This window comes from Chanodichthys erythropterus, chromosome 17 (assembly GCF_024489055.1).
Source record: "Chanodichthys erythropterus isolate Z2021 chromosome 17, ASM2448905v1, whole genome shotgun sequence".
Lineage (NCBI taxonomy): Eukaryota > Metazoa > Chordata > Actinopteri > Cypriniformes > Xenocyprididae > Chanodichthys > Chanodichthys erythropterus.
In genome coordinates, this window is record NC_090237.1 from 33,122,557 (window position 1) to 33,143,845 (window position 21,289).

At 36.9% G+C, this 21,289-nt stretch overlaps 1 protein-coding gene across 9 annotated transcripts in view; it reads left to right on the forward strand.

Annotated features, from left to right (window-relative positions):
- Window positions 1–21,289, forward strand: part of mre11a (MRE11 homolog A, double strand break repair nuclease) — a 200,420-nt gene that overhangs the window by 149,671 nt on the left and 29,460 nt on the right. For all 9 annotated transcript variants that reach the window (XM_067365344.1, XM_067365345.1, XM_067365347.1 and 6 more), the window contains 5 exons: window positions 5,399–5,513; window positions 6,350–6,535; window positions 15,933–16,104; window positions 18,112–18,192; window positions 18,294–18,423. In XM_067365344.1, the coding sequence (XP_067221445.1) occupies window positions 5,399–5,513; window positions 6,350–6,535; window positions 15,933–16,104; window positions 18,112–18,192; window positions 18,294–18,423 (684 nt within the window). The remainder of the gene's footprint in view (window positions 1–5,398; window positions 5,514–6,349; window positions 6,536–15,932; window positions 16,105–18,111; window positions 18,193–18,293; window positions 18,424–21,289) is intronic.

The following is a 21,289-nucleotide window of genomic DNA, read 5'->3' on the forward strand; positions in this document are numbered from 1 at the left end:
CAAAGATTAGGAAATCAGTTTTTTCTGAATTTAATAATAAGAAATTTCTTGTCATCCAGTTTTTAATGTCAGCTATGCATTCTGTTAGTTTTGTGAATTTGTAGGTTTCGTCAGGGCGCGAGGAAATATAGAGCTGAGTATCGTCAGCGTAGCAGTGAAAACTAACACCATGCTTCCTAATTATCTCTCCTAAGGGCAGCATGTACAGAGTGAAAAGCAACGGTCCTAATACTGAGCCTTGTGGTACCCCATATTTAACCTGTGATCGATACGACATCTCTTCATTAACTACCACAGACTGATAACGGTCAGATAAGTATGATTTGAACCATGCCAAAGCAATTCCACTAATGCCAATATAGTTTTCAAGTCTTTTTAAAAGAATGTTATGATCGATAGTGTCAAAAGCAGCACTGAGATCTAATAACACTAATAGAGAAATACAGCCACGATCGGATGATAGGAGTAGATCGTTTGTAACTCTAACGAGAGCAGTCTCAGTACTATGGTATGGTCTAAATCCTGACTGGAAATCCTCACAGATTCCATTTCTTTCTAAAAAGGAACACAGTTGTGTTGAAACTGCCTTTTCTAGTATCTTTGACAGAAAAGGTAGATTCGAGATTGGCCTGTAATTTACTAAATCTCTCGGATCTAGTTGAGGTTTTTTAATAAGAGGTTTGATAATAGCCTGCTTAAAGGTTTTTGGCACGTGTCCTAGTGTTAAAGATGAATTAATTATATCAAGAAGTGGACCTACGACCTCTGGAAGCATTTCTTTCAGTAGTTTAGTCGGCATTGGGTCTAACATACATGTCGTTGATTTTGATGATTTGATAAGTTTAGATAATTCTTCCTCTCCTATAGCGGCGAATGATTCTAGTTTTACCTCAGGGACACTACAGTGCACTGTCTGAAGAGAAACTGTAGACGGTTGCATGTTTATAATTTTCTCTCTAATATTATCAATCTTGCAAGTAAAGAAGTTCATAAAGTCATTACTGCTGTGCTCTATGGAAACGTCAGCAGTTGAATCTCTGTTTCTAGTTAATTTAGCCACTGTGTCAAATAAATACCTAGGATTATGTTTGTTTTCTATTAAGAGATTTGAAAAATAAGTAGATCTAGCATTTCTTATGGCTGTTCTGTACTCAATCATTTTTTCTTTCCACGAAAGGCGAAAAACTTCTAGTTTTGTTTTCTTCCAACTACGTTCAGCTTTTCTAACAGCTCGTTTTAGAGCCCGAGTGTGCTCATCATACCACGGCGTTGGATTAGTTTCCTTAATCTTCTTTAGACGTAAAGGAGTGACCGCATCTAATGTGCTGGAAAAGAGAGAGCCAATAGTTTCTGTTGCAGCATCGAGTTCTTCTAAGTTGTCAGGTATACTAAGGCGATGAAACTGCTCGGGGAGATTATTTATAAAGCAATCTTTAGTGGCAGACGTGATTGTTCTACAATATTTATGGCTGGGTGGTTTTGTAGCCTTGGCTAATTGTATTATACACGAGACTAAATAATGATCTGATATATCATCGCTCTGCTGTAGAATTTCAACAGCATCAATATCTATTCCATGCGACAGTATTAGATCTAGGGTATGATTACGACAATGAGTGGGTCCTGACACGTGTTGTTTAACTCCAATAGAGTTTAAAATATCTGCAAATGCCAATCCAAATGCGTCTTTATTATTATCTACATGGATATTAAAATCACCAACAACAAGGACTTTATCCGCAGCCAGTACTAACTCTGATAGAAGCTCAGCAAATTCTTTGATAAAGTCAGTATGGTGCCCTGGTGGCCTGTATACAGTAGCCAGCACAAATGTCAACTTACATAATGTTACATAAAGCACCATCACTTCAAAGGAATTATATTTGAAATTCTTTTGAATGATTCTGAATATATTACTATAAATTACAGCAACACCTCCCCCTTTGCCTTTCTGTCGAGGATTGTGTCGATAATCATAACCTTGAGGACTAGATTCATTTAAAGTAATGTAATCGTCTGGTTTTAGCCAGGTTTCTGTCAAACACAGCAAGTCTAGTTTATTGTCTGTGATAATTTCATTTACAATAAGTGCTTTTGAAGAAATAGATCTAATATTCAGTAACCCAAGCTTTATCATTTGTTTATCTGATTTATCTGTGATTTTCATTTTTTGAACATCAATTAAATTTTTACCCTTAAAAGGTTTTGGAAGTTTTTTGTATTTACTAGCTCCACCCTCGTGAAGCGTTACGACATGGTTTACGGCACTGATATCAAACGCTCATTGGCTCTCACCTGCTTCGTCACAGATTGCGGCATGCCGTGTTTTGGTGGATTGACATTTAAATGAGTGCGCGCCTTCACGTAGAGAAGCCGGATTCATCATATTCTGCTCTGTAAAAAAACTATTGTTTACCGCCAGAGAGGACTGCGACTGCAACTCATCATCATTTGAACTACTTTTGGTACAACATTTTCTATTATGCCATGTCTAACATTACACCTTCCTCCCCTCTGGAGGTCGCTGTTTGCCACAGGTTAAGCTAAACTCCGTTTGATAAAACTTTATTTGTTATGCTTTCAAGCACACAAAGCGCAGCATCCATTTTCCCTTTCTGCGCAGCAGAGAGATCGCGTGCTCCTTTAATTTGTTTCTATTCGTTGTTTAACGCCCTGGATAAGCTTTGCTTGTAAGTTTATCATTAATATTTGTTATTTTATATACTTTGTGTTTGGATCTTGTTAATATTTATATATATTGAAAGCATGTTAACGGTTTCACGTGCATTATGCGCACATTCTAAGGATCGCCATGTGATACCATAACAACTACTGTAATTTAGCGATGTTAATGTAAACATTGCAGAACGAGTTTATGTATGTTGTTTGTTTATATATAAAGTAAGCATTTTTGTATTTATTTGCAGTTTCACAAAAGAATGTAACAGAGATTGAGAAAAACAACATGATTGCACTCAACAAAGTCAAGTAAAGGGAAAATTTACTTAATCATCTGAGTCGTCATTGAAGCCTCCTCATCTCTTTACAATGTTTGGCTATCTGTATATGCATGCTCAATTTTCGCAATAAATAAATTGTTGTGATTACGCTTGTTTGTCTGTCTTTCTTTTATTTAAAACAGTACAGAGTTTTAATAAATGTTTATGGGTTATTTTAAAGTTAGGTGTAGGATTTGCAGCTCAAAATATCGTTTTGATCTTATATTTTTAATAAAATTATCATTTTCATTTACAAAAATGTACGTTTTGTGTCTTTGAAAGCCACATATGCTCTTACCAGGTGTAACTTGCACATTAACTGGTATACTGGTAATTAACTGGTATAGTCACTAGTACGTTCAGAGTAAGTACATGGAAATAGGACTGTAAAATAAAGTGAACCCTTGTACATAAACATTACATAGGAATTACCAGCTCTTACCAGGTGTAACTTACACATTAACTAACTGGTATATTCACTAGTACGTTCATAATAAGTACATGGAAATAGGACTGTAAAATAAAGTGCATCCTTGTACATAAACATTACAAAGGAATTACCAGCTCTTTAACCTTTGCAATAATAAGCTTAAGCATTTTAAACAATTAGTAAGTACAGTAATGTGTCGTACAAGTTACCATAAATAAGTGCTTGTTATTACCCACACTTGTCTGTAAGTACAAAATATTTACCATGTACGTACTATTAGTAAGTACAGTAATGTGTCTGATAGTTACCATATACGTACACTATAAGTAAGCACCTGTTATTACCCAACACTTGTCTATAGGTACAAAGTAGTTACCATGTATGTACCATTGGAAAGTACAACAATGATTCGTATTAGTTTCCATGTACATACATGTCAGGTAAGTACCTTGTGTTACCACTCTTTTACCTGTATGTACAATATAATTACTATATATGTACCAGGAAAGTACACGTACTGTAAAATAAAGTGCTACCGACTTTCTTTGTGAATGTCTGTACCTGTGGAAATGTCAACATGTTCTGAGTAGCCACCAGGGTAGGGCTGGACGATTAATCGAAAAGTAATTGAAACCAAAATTTGAAACCTCTAACCGACATAATTCTCTGCCCCGTCAGTCATATCAAGTGCAGTTTGCAGGCACACGGAAAAATATCTTTGTTTATACAATCTGGATGCTCAGAATTACTTGTACGTTTTACACAGTTTATACAGATAAGTTAATCTTTGTTATTAAATGCGCTGATACACACACACAGCGTGCGCAAGCCCGAAGCTGTGACACAGAGAGCTGAGGTGTGTTGTGTCTCTTACAGCGCGCGCCCTGAAGCCAGATCACTTTCACTTGTGTCCGCACAAAACTTTGTCAATTTTATGCGTTTTAAGGCTCGTCTGTTTGAACATTGAAGTGATTTTCTACTGCGCTGATATATTGTGACATACAAACACTCATACAGACAGTAATTCGCACATCACGTGAAGATCGCCCGCAGAGAGGAGCGCAGCAACTCAAATGTCAACGCTGTCCTGTGATTCATCACTAAAGTAGCTTAGAAACTCAACCGTTACACAGCATAGATTTCTCTAGTTATAACAAAAATCTGTAAGAAATGTTATGACCCATAGACAATAACTGATAACAAAGTATTTTAAAATCAACAAGAAATGCACTTTTTCATTAGAAAAAATATTCCACCTCTAATAGTTGAACATATTTAGCCTATGGTACAAACCTTATCAGTGAACTACGGGGGCAAAAAAAGGAAAGCAAAAAAAAAAAAAAAAAAGAAGCTAAATAATCGTTCATTAATCGTAATCAAAGTAAAATGTTCAATTAATCGAGATTTTCATTTTTGGTCAAATCGTTACAGCCCTACCGCAGAGTGTGTCTAATGCATGTTAAGAATTGTGTGTCATGTACTGTTATTATTTTGCATAGCATTTTTTGATTGCCTGGATGTATGTATTGCCTTTGAGTAACATTGTGTGCTTTTTCATTTTACTCTTTGAGAACATATATATATATATATATAATGTGTGTGTGTGTATATATGTATGGCAAAAAAAAAATTAATAGCATCAAACCTCACCGATGCTTGCGTCATGATGTTAATGTAATAACCAATGGGGTTGGATGTAATTGATGTCTCTTTTTTGTGTGTGTGTGCATTGTAGACATGAATTTTGACAGGGTGTCTGAAGTTTCACACACCAGAAAATAATTTTCTACATTTAGACAGTACTATTCACAAGCAAATTATCACACTGTAGATCCCTGTAGGAATATTTTTTGGGTATGGTTGTGTCTAAGAATAGTTTTCTAAATTTCTTAGCATATTATTTTGACTTTAAATGGGTTTTAAAAATTTTGCAGGACATTATGAAGAATAAAGTGTATTGTATTTTCAGGTTCCATTCCAGATGAGAGACTCTACCGGATGTTTGTCAATAACCAGGTGACAATGCTTCGCCCACGAGAGGATGAAGATGGCTGGTTCAATTTATTTGTCATCCATCAAAACAGGTTCAGGAACTCATTTGTGTTTTTCATTTCTCTTTTTAAGTATTTTTAGTTATTTTAGGCATAAAAGCAGAACATCTTAGCGAGCCCAGACGTGGTGGAATGGTCCCATCTCCCACCCATTCATCAAGCATACGTACAGATCTCTTATCTGTGAATAGGTGGTGCTTTAATAATCATATTAACATCTTTACTATTACCTAATAACTTTAAAATCATATTGGCTAAAGTACTTTTTTTTCCTTCTGATTCTTTGAGATCTGGCCATGTTTAATTTCATCTTTGTATGTTTGCACAAAATTTGGAATGTATAACCTTAAGATCCTCTTGACAAAATGAAATAAGCCGGTGATTTTTTTGTGCTCATCTATATCTCATCTATATCTATAAAAACAAGGTCCAAGCTTTGTAAATCTTGATACAGCAAGACAACAGGACATTCTGAGAATGCAAACAATGTCAAAATCTGTCCGTAGACAGTCAATTTTAACATAGAGTCAGTTGACTTTGCAGTACACATGATATCAAAAAGATATAGTTGTGTCACTTTTTTGTCCACATTAGCTATTGGTGCTTGGACCCTGATAATCACCACTTGTGGCTATATTTGATTTGTAATTTTGTTCAGAAAATATGAACCAAAATATATTTACATGGTCCAGAATGTGTAATTAGTCTGCTACATTTGGACAGTGAAACAATATGAGTACACATGCATAATTTAATCAATTTCCAGTAAAGGAGAGTGCTGTAACTTAAAGTTCAGATATGAACTTAAAATGCATTTGTATGTTTTTAATTGTTTTTTTGTTTGTTTCGTTTTTTTTTTTTTTTTTAAGGAGTAAGCACGGGGCAACTAACTACATCCCGGAACAGTTTTTGGATGATTTCCTGGATTTGGTGGTGTGGGGTCATGAGCATGAGTGTAAAATTGCTCCAGTCCGTAACGAACAACAGCTCTTCTATGTCACACAGCCTGGCAGCTCTGTCATTACCTCACTATCACCAGGAGAAGCAGTTAAAAAGTTTGTGTTCCTGCAAAAACACATACAGTACACAGTTCTGCTATTGAATGATTCTGAATGGTCAGTTAGAGCATTCAGCCTTTAGAGCATTCACTGATCCGATTTTGCAAAGCTTATCTCCCTATGTCACATTTTCACGCCTCATAAAATGTAAACATGTAAGACGTTTGTTGTAGGAAACATGCTCAAAATCATTACAGAAACAATGTTGTGTTGTTGCGACGTGTGGGTTGCGCATAAAATCACAATTAGGGAGGGTCATTTTTCAAAAAATATTATATTTGAATATTTTGGCACATAAAAAAATATATATTTGATCATTTATTTTAAATGAAGTTTAATGATAAAGGCAGGGTTTTTTAATCATTAAGCTTTTGTCAACATTTCTGAACAAGCTTATGGTTAGGCTAAATCTCCAACAAGCTTACTTTATATCTTGTTTTTTGTTTTAGTTTTAATATATTAAACAGTGTGTCTAAACTTAAAAAAGAACAGAACAAGAGATAATCCATGGCTAGCTGTGCATTAAACAATTTCAGTGCACAACGTGGAGGCAAAGAACCACCCGACACAAGCAGGAAAAGTAGTTCCTCGAGGACCCAGATCCAGAGCCCAACCAGCCATCACCCCATGTACATGACACCAGGTTGGATGGAGCCAGCCACATGCTATCTGCTGGATCGGATGAATCGAGAGACAGCACATCCTGATCCAACTGACTACTCAAGCCTGTGACTGAGGAGTGTGAAAGGGCCAAACCTTTCTCTAACTCCTCTGATAGCTCGACCTGCTATCTTCACGATCTAAGCGGGGCCTGAGCCGCGGAGCACGTACGCTCATCCTACATCCCTCAAGAATAAGGACAAACGTAAAAGGAATTTTCTCATTGAGAATTTCTCACAATTAGCACATTCAGAGCCCTCGAGAACTGAATGTGTATTCTCCTCGCCTAGACAATAAATTAACAGTTCACGTGTCCTCAGGGGTCAAATATCGGGGACACGGCGACCCACACTTCCTGAAACACTTGCTAGGGTCCATTCTGGATACTGCCTTCACCACGTGCCAACACAAACAGCTCTTGAAGACAAAAAAGCAGATGAAATTTACTATAGGCGCCCTTATATACTTCCTGGCATGTCGCTTATGATGTCACGGGCTGTTGCCAGCCAGTGAAATTAAAGCATGTTCACACGTGCGTTCACCATAGCGTCAATCAAAGACACAGTGTTGAGTTCTGCATGAAACCATGCTTTCACGTTAAAGCTCTGTTCTAGTTTTTTATGGTCTTCCATGAGGGAATGTCATAATCTGGCATAAGAAACTCAAAAGAAACTAGTCATGGACATACCTAATTACAATATGCTTCTAACAGGATAACAGGAAAATTATGCATTTTAGCTGTTGTTCAGCTGAAGTCAGTTGAGTGCTAAGTTCCGTTGTAAAGGTCGTTAATTATTAAATCAGCTTGTTTTATCTATAAAGCAGTTTTGAATGAAGAAAAAAACCTTGGGAGAAACCAGGCTCAGTCAGTGGGTCAGTTCTCTGACCAACGAATTAACATGGTGTGATTATGATTCAGGCACTACAAATCCAGGATCGTGATCGGTAGCACTCAAATATTCATCCAGTTCCTTTTGTTTGAAGATCAGATTCATCATGCCAGTATGGAGTTGAAACTTGCCATAGAGGTCTGTGTGGAGGTCCTGTCTGGTTCTTGTGGTCTTTGCTGAGGATCTGTGCCGATGGCTGTCATGTCAACGAGGCCTTCACAGGGGTTTGTCTTATAGACACGATCATATGCACTACTGCTGACATTCAGGGCTATGTCGCCTGGTCCACACACCTCTTAGAATTTTTAGACTTTAAAGCTGTGTATGCCAGCCTCCTACATTTCTGTCGCTTCCATGACGATGAGGAAAGTCCCCTGCAAAGACAGCTGTTTGATCACGCCCGCACCTCACGCACACACAACATAGCAGTGGAACATGACATCGCAGCTTGTTCGTTATAAAAAATAAAATGCAGTTTAAAAAAAAAATAAAAATATACAAAAGGTACAATAGTCAGTAGTGCAATCCGTGCCATTCAGCAAGAGAAACTGCTCCACTTCACCGAAAGAGAGAGGTAACGTTATAACCACCATGAGAGCAACACAGGTTTACCTTCAGTTTAGTTTTTTAATAATTCGTTTTGGCTTGTTTAGCTACATGGTTGTATATGCTTATGGGTCACGTCAGTAAAAAGGGTTGCGCTAAAAAATAGTTTAAAAACCAGTGTATACCAACATCCTGACAATATTGTTAAAATGGTTAGTTACATATGTGGTTGTGGAATTTTCCCAGTCAGACGTCACTCATTTGTCTGTGTTTGTTGGGGCGGTGTGAACATGACAGTTTTTTCTCATAGAATTCTAAATCCAACGGCCAGCTTGTTCGTTGGTGTTTGTTGGTGTTTGTTGGCTGTTGTCGGTGTGGTGCGAATTGGCCTTAAGTGTAGTCCAGCTCTGCGGCTACACCATTGTCATGTTGTAAGAGAAACTTTGCTGTTGTTGTTTTTTGGTAGAAACCAATGCAGATGTTCCGGCAAACAAAAGATTAGCTTTAATCTCATTTCTATCACACTCTCTGATACAAATGCAGCTGGTGCCATCTTGCTTGTCTCAGTTATCAATTGTATCGAAAATTACCTGAAAAGACATTAGTATTTACAGGGGTGCACATAAGTGGTGCGCATGTGTGGTAAAAATAAACAATGTGCACCAGAAAACATGGAGGGAAGCACTTTTGAGTACAAACATTTTTTGGGACCGGTTCACAGGGACACGTTTACTTACTGGAGTAGGATTTTTCTCCATCTCTGGTAAGATAGCAATCATGGTGATAAATGTGTTCTTTAATTATTAGTGGTGCAACGGATCGCAGTTAATCCGTGATCCGGATAAGGCCCAGCAGTTCGGCACACAATTTATCATTGAAATATATGAATATAATAAATCATAATACCTTATGATTAATTATGATACATATATTGACTCAAGAGTGAATTATGCATATATATTGTGAATCAATTACAACGAATTATAATCAATTACATGTATGATCAGTTCTAGTTTAATAGTTGTTTAGAGAAACTGTCCAAGTTTGTCCAGCAAACTGTTAGTTTTCTCACAGACTGTTATAAAAGGAATGTTATTCTCTGGCCACGAGAATAAAACTCCTATTATAGCATCAAAGCATAAAGCAATGGTGCCGGACCAACGTAAAAGTGACTCAGGTTTTCTGAATGAACAGCAGAACAATCGAGCATGAATGTAATGTATTTAATATATGAAATCGATAATACAAAGGTTATACGTCTAAATATACACAGGGAATATACATATATACAGAAGCAAAAATAAAGAAAGGGAAATAGCGAAGACACGTAGCAAATCTTACTAACAGTCCTTGAGAGCCAGCACAGAAATAATTCTCATTAGGTCGTATTAGATGTATCACATCTAAGATCGAGAAACAGGACTTGCATTAGTTGCGTGCTGAGTTTCGGTTCAGTGCTGCTGCAGTTTGTTAGCTTCTTCCGTTTCCATGGGAAGATTTGAACTGAGGACTCGAAAGTTTGTTTCGCCAGAGATGGTGGTCCCAAAAGATGAGCACATGATGGAAGCGCGGTCGCCTGAGACGTCTAGGAGAGACGTGCACGAGAGAGGGCGATGGACGATTCAAGGACAATCGAGAGATTGCGTGTTGTTGTCTTTTAAGGAAAAACAATGACAGTTTAAAGACTATAACAATAGTCCATATTACTTTTGCAGTAAATTTAGTCGTTAAAGATAAAGTATTCTGAATTCATATGATAACTTTAGGGAGTGGAACAAACCTACATTTAATTAGCTGTGTCTGAGAGTCTGAGAGTGTCGGATTATAATTTCACGATCAGTAATTCAGGATTGCCTCCACCAAAAAAGTAAATGAGCAAATCAGAACACTGCGCGCCAAAACAGCACCGGTATGCGCGCTGGTGTGAACCACTATGTTTCTTCTCGCTGCGGTATATCTGCCACTGCAGCATTATTTCTCCCTGAGACCCGAGTTCGGCGCCGCGCCTTCCCGTTTTACTGGAAACTGGTGAGATCATCAATGACTGGAGGCATGGGCGAGGCTAGCCCCTTTTTAGGGGTGCTTCAGCACCCCAGCACCCCTAAAACTTGGAGTAAGAAATGTCATTCTACAATTTTTGTTCGTCTTTTACAAGGTTAAATAATGTCCAAAACATACTCCGTAGTTTGTGGTTTAAAATGTAGGCCTATGTGTTAAGGATGAAAATGAAAACATCCCCCTTAGCTAATGGTGTCATCCTCTTCTCTTCTTCTACTTCTCCTCTGTACCTGCACCGCTCGGCACGACCGTCATGCAGCGCGAAACACACGCAGAGTGAGAACCCGTTATGTAGTGTTGTGAATCAACTAAGTTGCTCCAAAGCTGTGTCTCACACTTCTTTCCTTTTACATAGAGTTGTTCCGATTCCGAAACCATATCGGTGAGTAGCCTACTGGAGTCAGTATAAAAAAAAATATCCCCCCTGGGTGATGCTACTCCTCAAACCACCAACAGAGCATATAAAATACCAAAAATATAAATCTTTTTTTAAACATAAAGTAAAACGCTGAGTTTATATAGAACTGTCTCTTTACGACCACAACAAACGGGACACTTTTCAGACGCGCGTTCCGACTTCGCCTCAGCGCCAGGCGCGTCAAACGAGCAGAAAAGGTGCAGGTGACGACGAGGGAGCTTTAGTTGAACAACAGTGAACTGCGGTTAGATGAGATGTTGTCAGACTATGTCGGTAAAACTCAGAAAAATTAACATGACTGTCCAATCAGCCGTTATACTGTGCTCGTGGCGCGCACTCAAGAATTGCTGCGCAAATGCGCCGGCGCGCTGCATAATTACTTTATTACAGCTTAAATAAAGCACAAAAGAAACTGTGAGCAATGACCATCGTTGTTCTGTTGTAAGTTAAGTCATGAAATTACCAATCATGCGATTAAAGCTGCCTCAAAACTGTGCAGGCATGCATGTATTTGTTGACATGGTTTTAAAGCTATTGTTATCCAATTTGTTGGCCTTAAAACGTCTTAAAATGCACATATGTACACCAGGGAAATCTAAATTTTCTCGGGGGAGCATGCCCCCGAACCCCCCGAGCATACTACATTTTCTGACCTCGGTAATTAAACCCCCGCGTGCCGCCCGGCTTATTCTATCTAATGAAATCTGAGGTAAACGTGCATTTCTCCAAATGTGCGCACTTTCGGACTAAATGTTTGTGTGTATACACTGTGATCAAAAATAAATGGGACCAAACACGATTGAATTTGTGTCTCGTTATTCAATTAATAACTAGGCTGAAAAAAAAGACCAAAAAAAATCTGGATTTTGGAGTTAGTTGAATCAATGTTTAAATGATAAAGTTATTTTTCAATAGACATATTTTTGGTTTTTGTGTGAAAAGAGGGTGGGTGGTGGCAGTGGGGCTCATTGGGTGCTCAGCACCCCTAAAGCTCTGACCCTAGAATCGCCCCTGACTGGAGGTAAGGATATTTTTGGTTTATAATGTTATAATGTTTGGTTTATAATAATATTGTAATCTACTAGTCATGTAATTTATTAAACATCTTAACTAGGCCGAGGTAATATGTTGTGTGTCTGTGTGTAACCTGCTATCAGTACGATTTAGCTACATCAAGTTCACATGTAAAGACCTAACGTTAGTGCTAGCTAGCAGATCAAATTATGGATGACTGTAGCTACATAGAAAAAGTTGTTAGGCTCGAAATTACAACCATTTTGGTCGCATGTGCTCGTGAAAAATGTAATCCGTCGATATATACGGTAACCTAAAAATATATTCAGGAGTAAGTTACTGCTAATTTGTGCGAGTGCAAATAATGGTTGTGGTGCTAACGTTACCTGTTTCATTTTGTAAGCCGTCAGTAAAAGAGGTAGAACACGCCAATGCTGATAGTTAGGATGTTTTATTAATATTAATTAGGGCTGGGGGAATTAACGCGTTAATCTTTGTGATTAATTTGAAATGTTTAACGCGTAAAAAAAAAACGCATTTAACGCAGCACTTTTTTTGCCTTGTTTTAATGATTTCCTGTTGCGGCTGCTATTGAAAAGCCGAAAATATGTATATCTTATTTAGTATTATATAGCGATATATTAATATAATAAATACCGGTACTTTGCTTGTTTCATTAATGGATGAATCACTGTTTTTTGAACGAATCTCTTGAATGATTCAATAACAAATACATTTAAGTCACTTGTCGCCACCTAGTGGTGTAACAATGCAATCGATATAATTGTTCTTTCATGCTCCATGTTACTTTCAAAAGGTGCTTTTCTCTATTTTGATTGCTTCTGTAGACATCAGTGTTTATATACAAACTATACAATTTAATTCTAGTTCCAATTTCAAGGAACTGTTGAGTGGGCTTAGGTGATCACCAGCTGGTTTTGCTATTTTTAAGGAGGTCCTTTTTTATCAGGTAATATTGACACAAATAGACTGCTGAAGATGGACCCATAACATTCTACATTTTATGGCAACCCCAGAGTGGGCGAGAAATATTGCAGCATATAAACAAGACATTGTGGAAAGGAGCAGAGTGAACTATTTGAACTCCGTTATGATACAGTTTTGCAAAAATAACTGTATTCATTTGCAGAATGAGGGAAATTGAGGAAAGTGAGGCACTTCTTGTGCAACAGATGGATAGAGGCTGTAAATGCGGGGTGGGCTGGGGATGACAGGGGTTGGTGGCAATGTAAGTATCTGGATATTTGCCGCTGGGCGGGGGCTTCGATTACCTCTCCCTTTTTTGACCATACATGTGTTTGCACCCCTGATTTAAACTAGTTACATTTACACGCTTCCAACAAAGAAATGGATCGACTTCTGTCAGCTTGTTAAACACAAGCTGGACATTTTCTACCATACGATGGCTGAAGCAGCAGCGCGTGACACTGTTCTCATGGTAACCAGATCAACATTGTGAACAGAATACTACAAAACTGAAGTGAAAATACCAAATTATAATTAAATAGGATAAAATATCTTCTCCTCCCCGCAAACGATAGCATGAATGTGAATATTTAACCAAGTCAAAAAGGTAAGGTAGTATCCATATTCATTTACGTTAAGTATCAGCAGACGCAAAACGCTATAAAAGGCGACAACTTTTAAAATTAAAAAACGAAATAAGTTATTAAAAAACGGTATAAGTTATGTAAACGATATAAACACCTTCTGGGTTCTCGATTTTATCAATTTGAGCAACCATAAACGACACAAAACATGCAAATTTTGAGTTTTTGATAGGATTCCTACATAGAAACATCACTCCTTGCCCTCCAGACTCATTCGCGCTGCTGCTGTGACGTCATGTGCAAACAACCAATTAAGAGCCAATCGCCAAATGAAATGACTTGTCTTAAAGGGACTTTGGTCCCTTTAATAACTGATGCAATTAACTGAATTCATGGAATGTTACTATGGCAACTATTTTTAAAGGAAGCTACTATGTATTGGTATTGGAATCAACATTAAATGAATGATCCAGAACAATAACCTTCCCTTCCAACAATGTCATAAATAGAGGTGGGCATAGATTAATTTTTTTAATCTAGATTAATTTTGGATTTAATCTAGATTAATCTAGATTAAAATGGCTCATTTGAATTCTGCCGAAGACATTCAGAATATGTGAGATACCCAAATTGTCCCTGCGTCCCAATGTCCATACTATCCATCCTAAATAGTATGTGAGATTAAAATAAGTGTGTGCCAAAGCTGAAAAGAGTATGCCAAAAGTCCCCGGATGGTCTACTATTTCTGGTAGATTTTTGAAGTGTGGATCCGTGCACACTATAAAGGCTAATATTGCCCACAACCCATTGCGCATTGGACGAGGATTCAGTTCAGAACTACAAACACGAGTAAAAAGTGTTAAAAACTAAAACATGACGAATATGCATGATAGACGCTGAGAGGCTGTTTGAGTGACTAATCAGTTCAAACTGATAGAAAATATTTATTTAATGTTATATGTGATATTTTTCATCTGCAAATACCAATGTGGACTTTTATAAAGATCTGATTGGCCATTAAGTTTTAAATGCATCTTTATGCATTAATATGAGGAGAGTTCTCCACATGAAAGACTCGCGACTGCAGATCAACGTGCTGCATTTCTCTCCGATACGGAAGGAAATTAGCTAAATGAAATGTGGAGGGTGGAGGATGTAAGATGATTGACAGGGAAGTTTACGTGACTGGATGCGACAGAGAGCAAAGACGCAACTGTATGACGTGATAGTATGTCCCAAAGCTTGTCTACTCTTTTGCTACACACTCAAAAGTAAGTACTTTTTGTTCACAGAAAGAGTACATATTTTAGGGCGTACTATAAGTAGGCGAATTGGAACGCAGCAAATGACTAAAAGTAATCCACCATTTTGTCCGACAAAGCAGATAGGAGTTAGAAGATTAACCTCAGTGGAGTTAAACTTTTGTATATTATATTTTGTATATTGACATCTTTCCGTGTTTGAAACAACACTGATTCTCATGTTCATTCATGTTTATTTGATGCCATAAATGGACTCGTAGTAAGAGATGATCAGTTTACGAGCCTCTTGAGCTGAGGCGCTACAGCAATCTGTCACGACCATGGTCACGACACATTAAAGAAAACAGGTTTTATTGTTTGAATTTCTTAAAAAACTACAGTTTTAAAGCTGGGACTTTGTTAAATATCATAAGTTACCTGCTTTGTCTTGTCAGTGTCCTCTGCTCCGTGATGCATTTATCACTGTGTGACGTGACGGGCCTGACAGCACCACGGCTTGTCGACCAAAGCAACAGTAACTAAGGGGGGCGGTTGGGTCTTTGAGAAGGGTCAGTTCGGCTAGGAATACATCCGCGCTAAAATATCAAGGTGAAAGTCATCATAACTTGCGTAGAATAGACCCAGCTCCCAACCCAACTTTGAGAATAGATTAACGGCGATATTTTTTTTATCGCCCGATAAGTGTCTCGCGTTAACGCAGCACGTTAACGCCGTTAACGGCCCACCACTAGTCATAAATCATATTCATTTCTGCATTCAGATTTAGTAAGTTCCGTTGGTGGCATTAATTCTCACTTGCCACATGCTCCAATTTGTAATTGCTGAATAGAGAACAAAATGTGAGAGCAACAGTGTACTTAAATGGTACCTTAATGATGTTGTATTAATACATATGTCAATTTATTTCAGTGTATTTCAAGTTTAAGGATAATGTAATAGGTGATGTATTTTTTGTTGTGTTTGGGTTTTCCACAGGCACATTGGGTTATTGAGAGTGAAAGGGAAAAAAATGAATCTTCAGAAAATTCCTTTACAGACAGTCAGGCAGTTCTTCATTCAGGATGTAACACTCTCAGATCACCCTGACCTTTTCAGCCCAGAGCAACCCAACGTCATGCTCAAAGTCCTGGCTTTCTGCCAGGAGAAGGTACAGATGCACACACACACACACACACAGAGGCAACTGATGTATTTAGGAACTTGCACAAAAATCTGTATTTGTTAAAGGGTTAGTTCACCCAAAAATGAAAATTATGTCATTAATGACTCACCCTCATGTTGTTCCAAACCTGTAAGACCTCTGTTCATCTTCGGAACACAGTTTAAGATATTTTAGATTTAGTCCCAGAGCTTTCTGTCCCTCCATTGAATATGTATGTACGATATACTATCCATGTCCAGAAAGGTAATAAAAACATCATCAAAGTAGTCAATGTGACATCAGTGGGTTAGTTAGAATTTTTTGAAGCATTGAAAATATATTTTGGTCCAAAAATAACAAAAACTATGACTTTTTTCAGCATTGTATTTTCTTCCTGGTCTGTTGTCAATCCACGTTCACGACTCTGCAGTGACGCTGCTGACTAGGACGCTGCTGATGTGTTATCTGGTATATATAAAAATATAGCAATACCAAAATACAAACAATGTAGAATAGCTTGAATACAGGGTGCGTCTCCCTCAGACTGTAAACGAAGCTCGGGAGCACCAGATAACACGTCAGCAGCATCTTATGTCAGCAGCGTCACTGCGGTACATACATTTTCAATGGAGGGACAGAAAGCTCTCGGACTAAATCTAAAATATCTTAAACTGTGTTCCAAAGATGAACGGAGGTCTTAGGGGTTTGGAACGACATGAGGGTGAGTCATTAATGACATAATTTTAATTTTTGGGTGAACTAACCCTTTAAATGTGCTTTGTAGTAAAACAAAAAGAAAATGGGATATTTTTCGGTATCAAAGCTGAGATGATGTTGAAATTTACATTCATTTATCAGACGCATTTATCCAAAGCAACTAAAAAATCTGCAACATTTTCCCTTCCTATTGTAATGTATATCTAAGTGAAAAGACTTCTCAAACAATGAAATGTCCAAACAAGTTGGACAGGACTTCATTTTGACCATCGGTAATTGATTGGAATTGTCATTCTCAGTGAGATTGACAATGAAATAAATAAGCTAACTGCGTTACCAAGGTTACATCAAAGCCTATTAATTAATTTAGCTTTTAGGTTAATTTTAAGAGTTAGCTGCATGACATTTTCATTTACCAGACACCTTTTACCTTTTTCACCCCTTTTTTGTTTGTTTGTTTTTTGTTTTTTGTTTTGCTGAAATAAAAGTGATTAATTTACAGACTAAGTTGAAAAGTATGTGCTAGTACAAAGATACTGGTTAGTCACTGAGGTATGTAGCAAGAGACTACGGTTTTCTTGATTTGAAGATGATTCCACCATTGAGGTACAGCGAGTGTTCACACAAGAATAACTGGACTTCGCTTTTTTTTTAATGACACATTTTTCTGTAATTAATTGATTAATTGCACATAACATTAAAGTTTTCAATATATTTTTATATAGTAATAATTTCACATTTTTCTCCAAATTATAAATATTTGACCCAACAGGTGGGAAATATTAAGAACCAAAAGTTATCAAACACTTCAGTCTTCAGTGCATAATTTAGATTAAAATACTCACTTTAAGACCTGCTGCACATGTTGTGTTTTCTCACAACTCATTATCTTCATTTAGCACTTTATTTAACTCATGTAAGACTGCTTACAAGGATACTCTGCAAAATGGGCATTTTGGCTTAATTTTTGTCCGTTTAAGCGTGAAAGGGAGCCGGCTCGCTGTCTGAAGTGGCTTTCTATGCGCATGAGTTGTGTCTGTGTGTCACATAGACAGCGTGCCAGTATCACACTGTGTTCTCTTTTGTGTCTTATCAAGCTTGAATGGTTTAAAAGCATTTGCATGCATAAGAGCGTGATCATATAATGTAATGCTAGCTAAAGGATGATGGAAATTGGATGCTGCTTTAATTACGTTAAATATTTTTAATGTGTTAAACTGAACAAAAATAATTGTATGCGTTAACGCTTTCATTTTGACAGCACTACATTTTTATTTTGCCCTTTTGTTCTTTTAGGTTGAAGAGATGCTTGAAGAGGCAGAGAGAGAGAGACTTGGAAATCCCCTTACTCCTGAGAAACCTCTCATCAGACTACGAGTATGTATCAGTCACACACCCTCATTGCCTGGATTTACTGTTATTTTCTCAGTTCATGAAATACTGGGTGAAATACATCTTGCATGTGCCTCTCTCTCCAGGTTGATTATAGTGGGGGTTTTGAAGTCTTTAACACTATGCGCTTTAGTCAGAAGTTTGTAGATCGAGTGGCAAATCCCAAAGACATCTTGCATTTCATCAGACACAGAGAGGCCAAAGACAGCATTAAAGGTAAGTCAAACAGATTGGTAATACTTTATAATAAGTATAATAAATTGTAATAAAGTACTTACAAATCATTTGCAAACTATTAGTTTATAGTTCTAAGTTAATATATTGTAGTCTCTGCATTTTTAATATATTAACAGGATATATACAAATAGTGAGTTCTTCATTCATTGCTACTGTAATTAACAAAATTATTAAATTATTACTGGCTCATACATGTAAGTGCCTGTATATGAGATAATGTTTTTTAATACTTTGTTAAAGGTGCTAAAGAGGATGTTTTGTTTTATACATTTTTGCAATATTACTTGAAACTGTCTTTACTAACTGATAAAAGACTATTTATTAGGTGCACTAAAAGTAAAAATATTAATATAAATCATCTGTGCACGAGGTAGGGCCTTAAAAACTTCAGCCAATCGTTTATGCGATCATCGCGTAAACGATTGGCCCTATGGCTTGTCAGTCACTACCGTGATGTTCCTTGTGAGAGACGAGCGCGGTTGGGCGCTCCAGTAACTTTCCACACTCCACACGCCGCATGCAATGTTTTTGTCAGGAGACAGGAGTAACAACTGCAGATTATGAGTTACCTGCGGTGAGTCCGACAAAATGAATCCAAAAAACACGACAGCGAATGCCAGTGGTAAACACTCGTGTTACAAAATACTCGTGCACGAGTTTTGGGAGGCGTTCCTTTGAAGTGAGCTGTGAAGGAGGGGGGCTGTTCTTACGCATGCGCTCATTTCAAAAACTCAGTAACAGTCTTTGGATTCTCAGTCGACGAAAAAATCCTCTCTATCACCTTTAACAACTTATTAACTGTAAATACAGTAGTTCTCACTTTAGATTAGGTCATAACATTTCAAGCAATTGTGTGATAAAACATCATTCATTAAGTGCTTTAAAGCAAATTTCATTGGACATTAATTGCACTAGTATTAAGTGTTCCTTAAAATGCATTTCTTCTCTTTACCGCTAAGTGGCACTATAACAATAGATTTTCACATGTTAAAGGTGTTATAGAGGATGTTTTCGACGACTGAGAAACCAAAGACTTTTAGTGAGTTTTTGAAATGAGCGCATGCGCAATGGAACGCCTCCCAAAACTGATCACGATGATCACGTAAACGATTGGCTGATGTTTTTTAGGCCCTACCTCATGCACAGATGATGTATATTGATATTATTCCTTTCAGTGCACCTAATAAATAGTCTTTTATCAGGTAGTAAAGACAGTTTCAAGTAATATTGCAAAAATATATAAAACAAAACATCCTCTATAACACCTTTAAGGAGTGGACGTATTACAGCTCGTTTTCACAAGTAGCAGTCAACAGCACCATGTGAAGTTCACAAAAAAAAAAAGAAATACTATCAATAAGATTTTAAAAATCACATTCATATAACTGTAAATGTAGTTATCAAACGCCAATGTAAGTTTGTAATTTGTTGTTTAGAACAAATTCAAACAGAACAGTAAATGTCAAAATTGTGTTTACTTTTCCATGGACTGTGCTTTATAATGCAGTAGTATAATACCCTGTATTTCATTAAAATCATTAATATGTATTATGTTATTTTTCTCCTTGTAATAAAATAAAAAAAACTATAGAAATGTGAATTATATAGGCTACACATTTGCATGGGAGTATTAAGAGCGCAAGCATAGTTTTCTAATAGGCTACTTGAATTAGGCATTGCATAAACGAGACAAGACCATAGCCTTGTGGGCAGCGCTGTGCTTTCAGGTGATCTGAGTTTGAGTCCCAGGCTCGAGGTTCAGGAATCTCAAACCAATATGATAGTTTGGTCACAAACTTTAGACTCCAGTTTAATATTTGTCACAAATAAAAATGTGAAATGTACAATTTAGGCTACATTAATTAATGAAATGTAGGCTACATTAATTGATTCAAAGCTTTGTTATTATTCATGTCTGTAATCTATGTTTATTTTTAATTGATACTTAATGACAACATTTTAAATATTTGCTCTTTAACCGATGTTGAAGAAGCAGTAGATCATTATGATTATGGTCAAGCGAAAATTTAAATTCAGTTAAAAACCCCATATATCATTTTCAAGGTTTACATAAAGTCTCAGGACAGTTTTATTTATTTTTTTACAGGTTTGCACAGACCATAATGTTAATTCTCTGTATGATTTTATGTAAGATTAGAAATACAGAATTATTCTTGCGACATTTTAAATTTTTATTGCTAAAGAAATTGCAGCGTTGCTGAGTACAATTAAAACAATTAAAAGCAGCATAATTAATAACAGAAGGTTTTTTTGCCCCTCTCTCTCTTGCTCCATCGCGCTGGATCTCTTTCTTCAAGTTTCTTTGTATCCCTCACTGATGCGTGCCAAGTCTCTCTCATACATGAAATTAAACGTTTAAGGAAAGAAACACTTCATATTATATTGTATATTTTATAAGCTGCTGCATGTCATCCACACCAATTACAAAGTCTAACTGTAACAAATTATTTAGCATTTTTTCCTTAAAATAAACTGAATGCCTTGTTGAATAAAAATGAGTCCCCTGCCCCACTCGCATTTGTTGACATGTTCCTAAGCAGTTCATTTTTAGATTATAATGCCAATTGTTTCCATAACACACTGCTCAAACATTCTAAATACATGCAAACCAATTGAAAGGCTTGGATTGAACACTTCAGTGGAATAGACATTAATATGTAAAACCTTTAAATCCATTACAGTATTTATAACTTCAGATACATTTGGACACAGAGAAATGAACTTTGCCTTTGCCTTCTTTTAAGTTAAAACACTCATCATCAGGTAGGCTATCTGACACTCTCTGTATGAAAGAGAGCGATTTACATCTTTATATTGTCCTGCA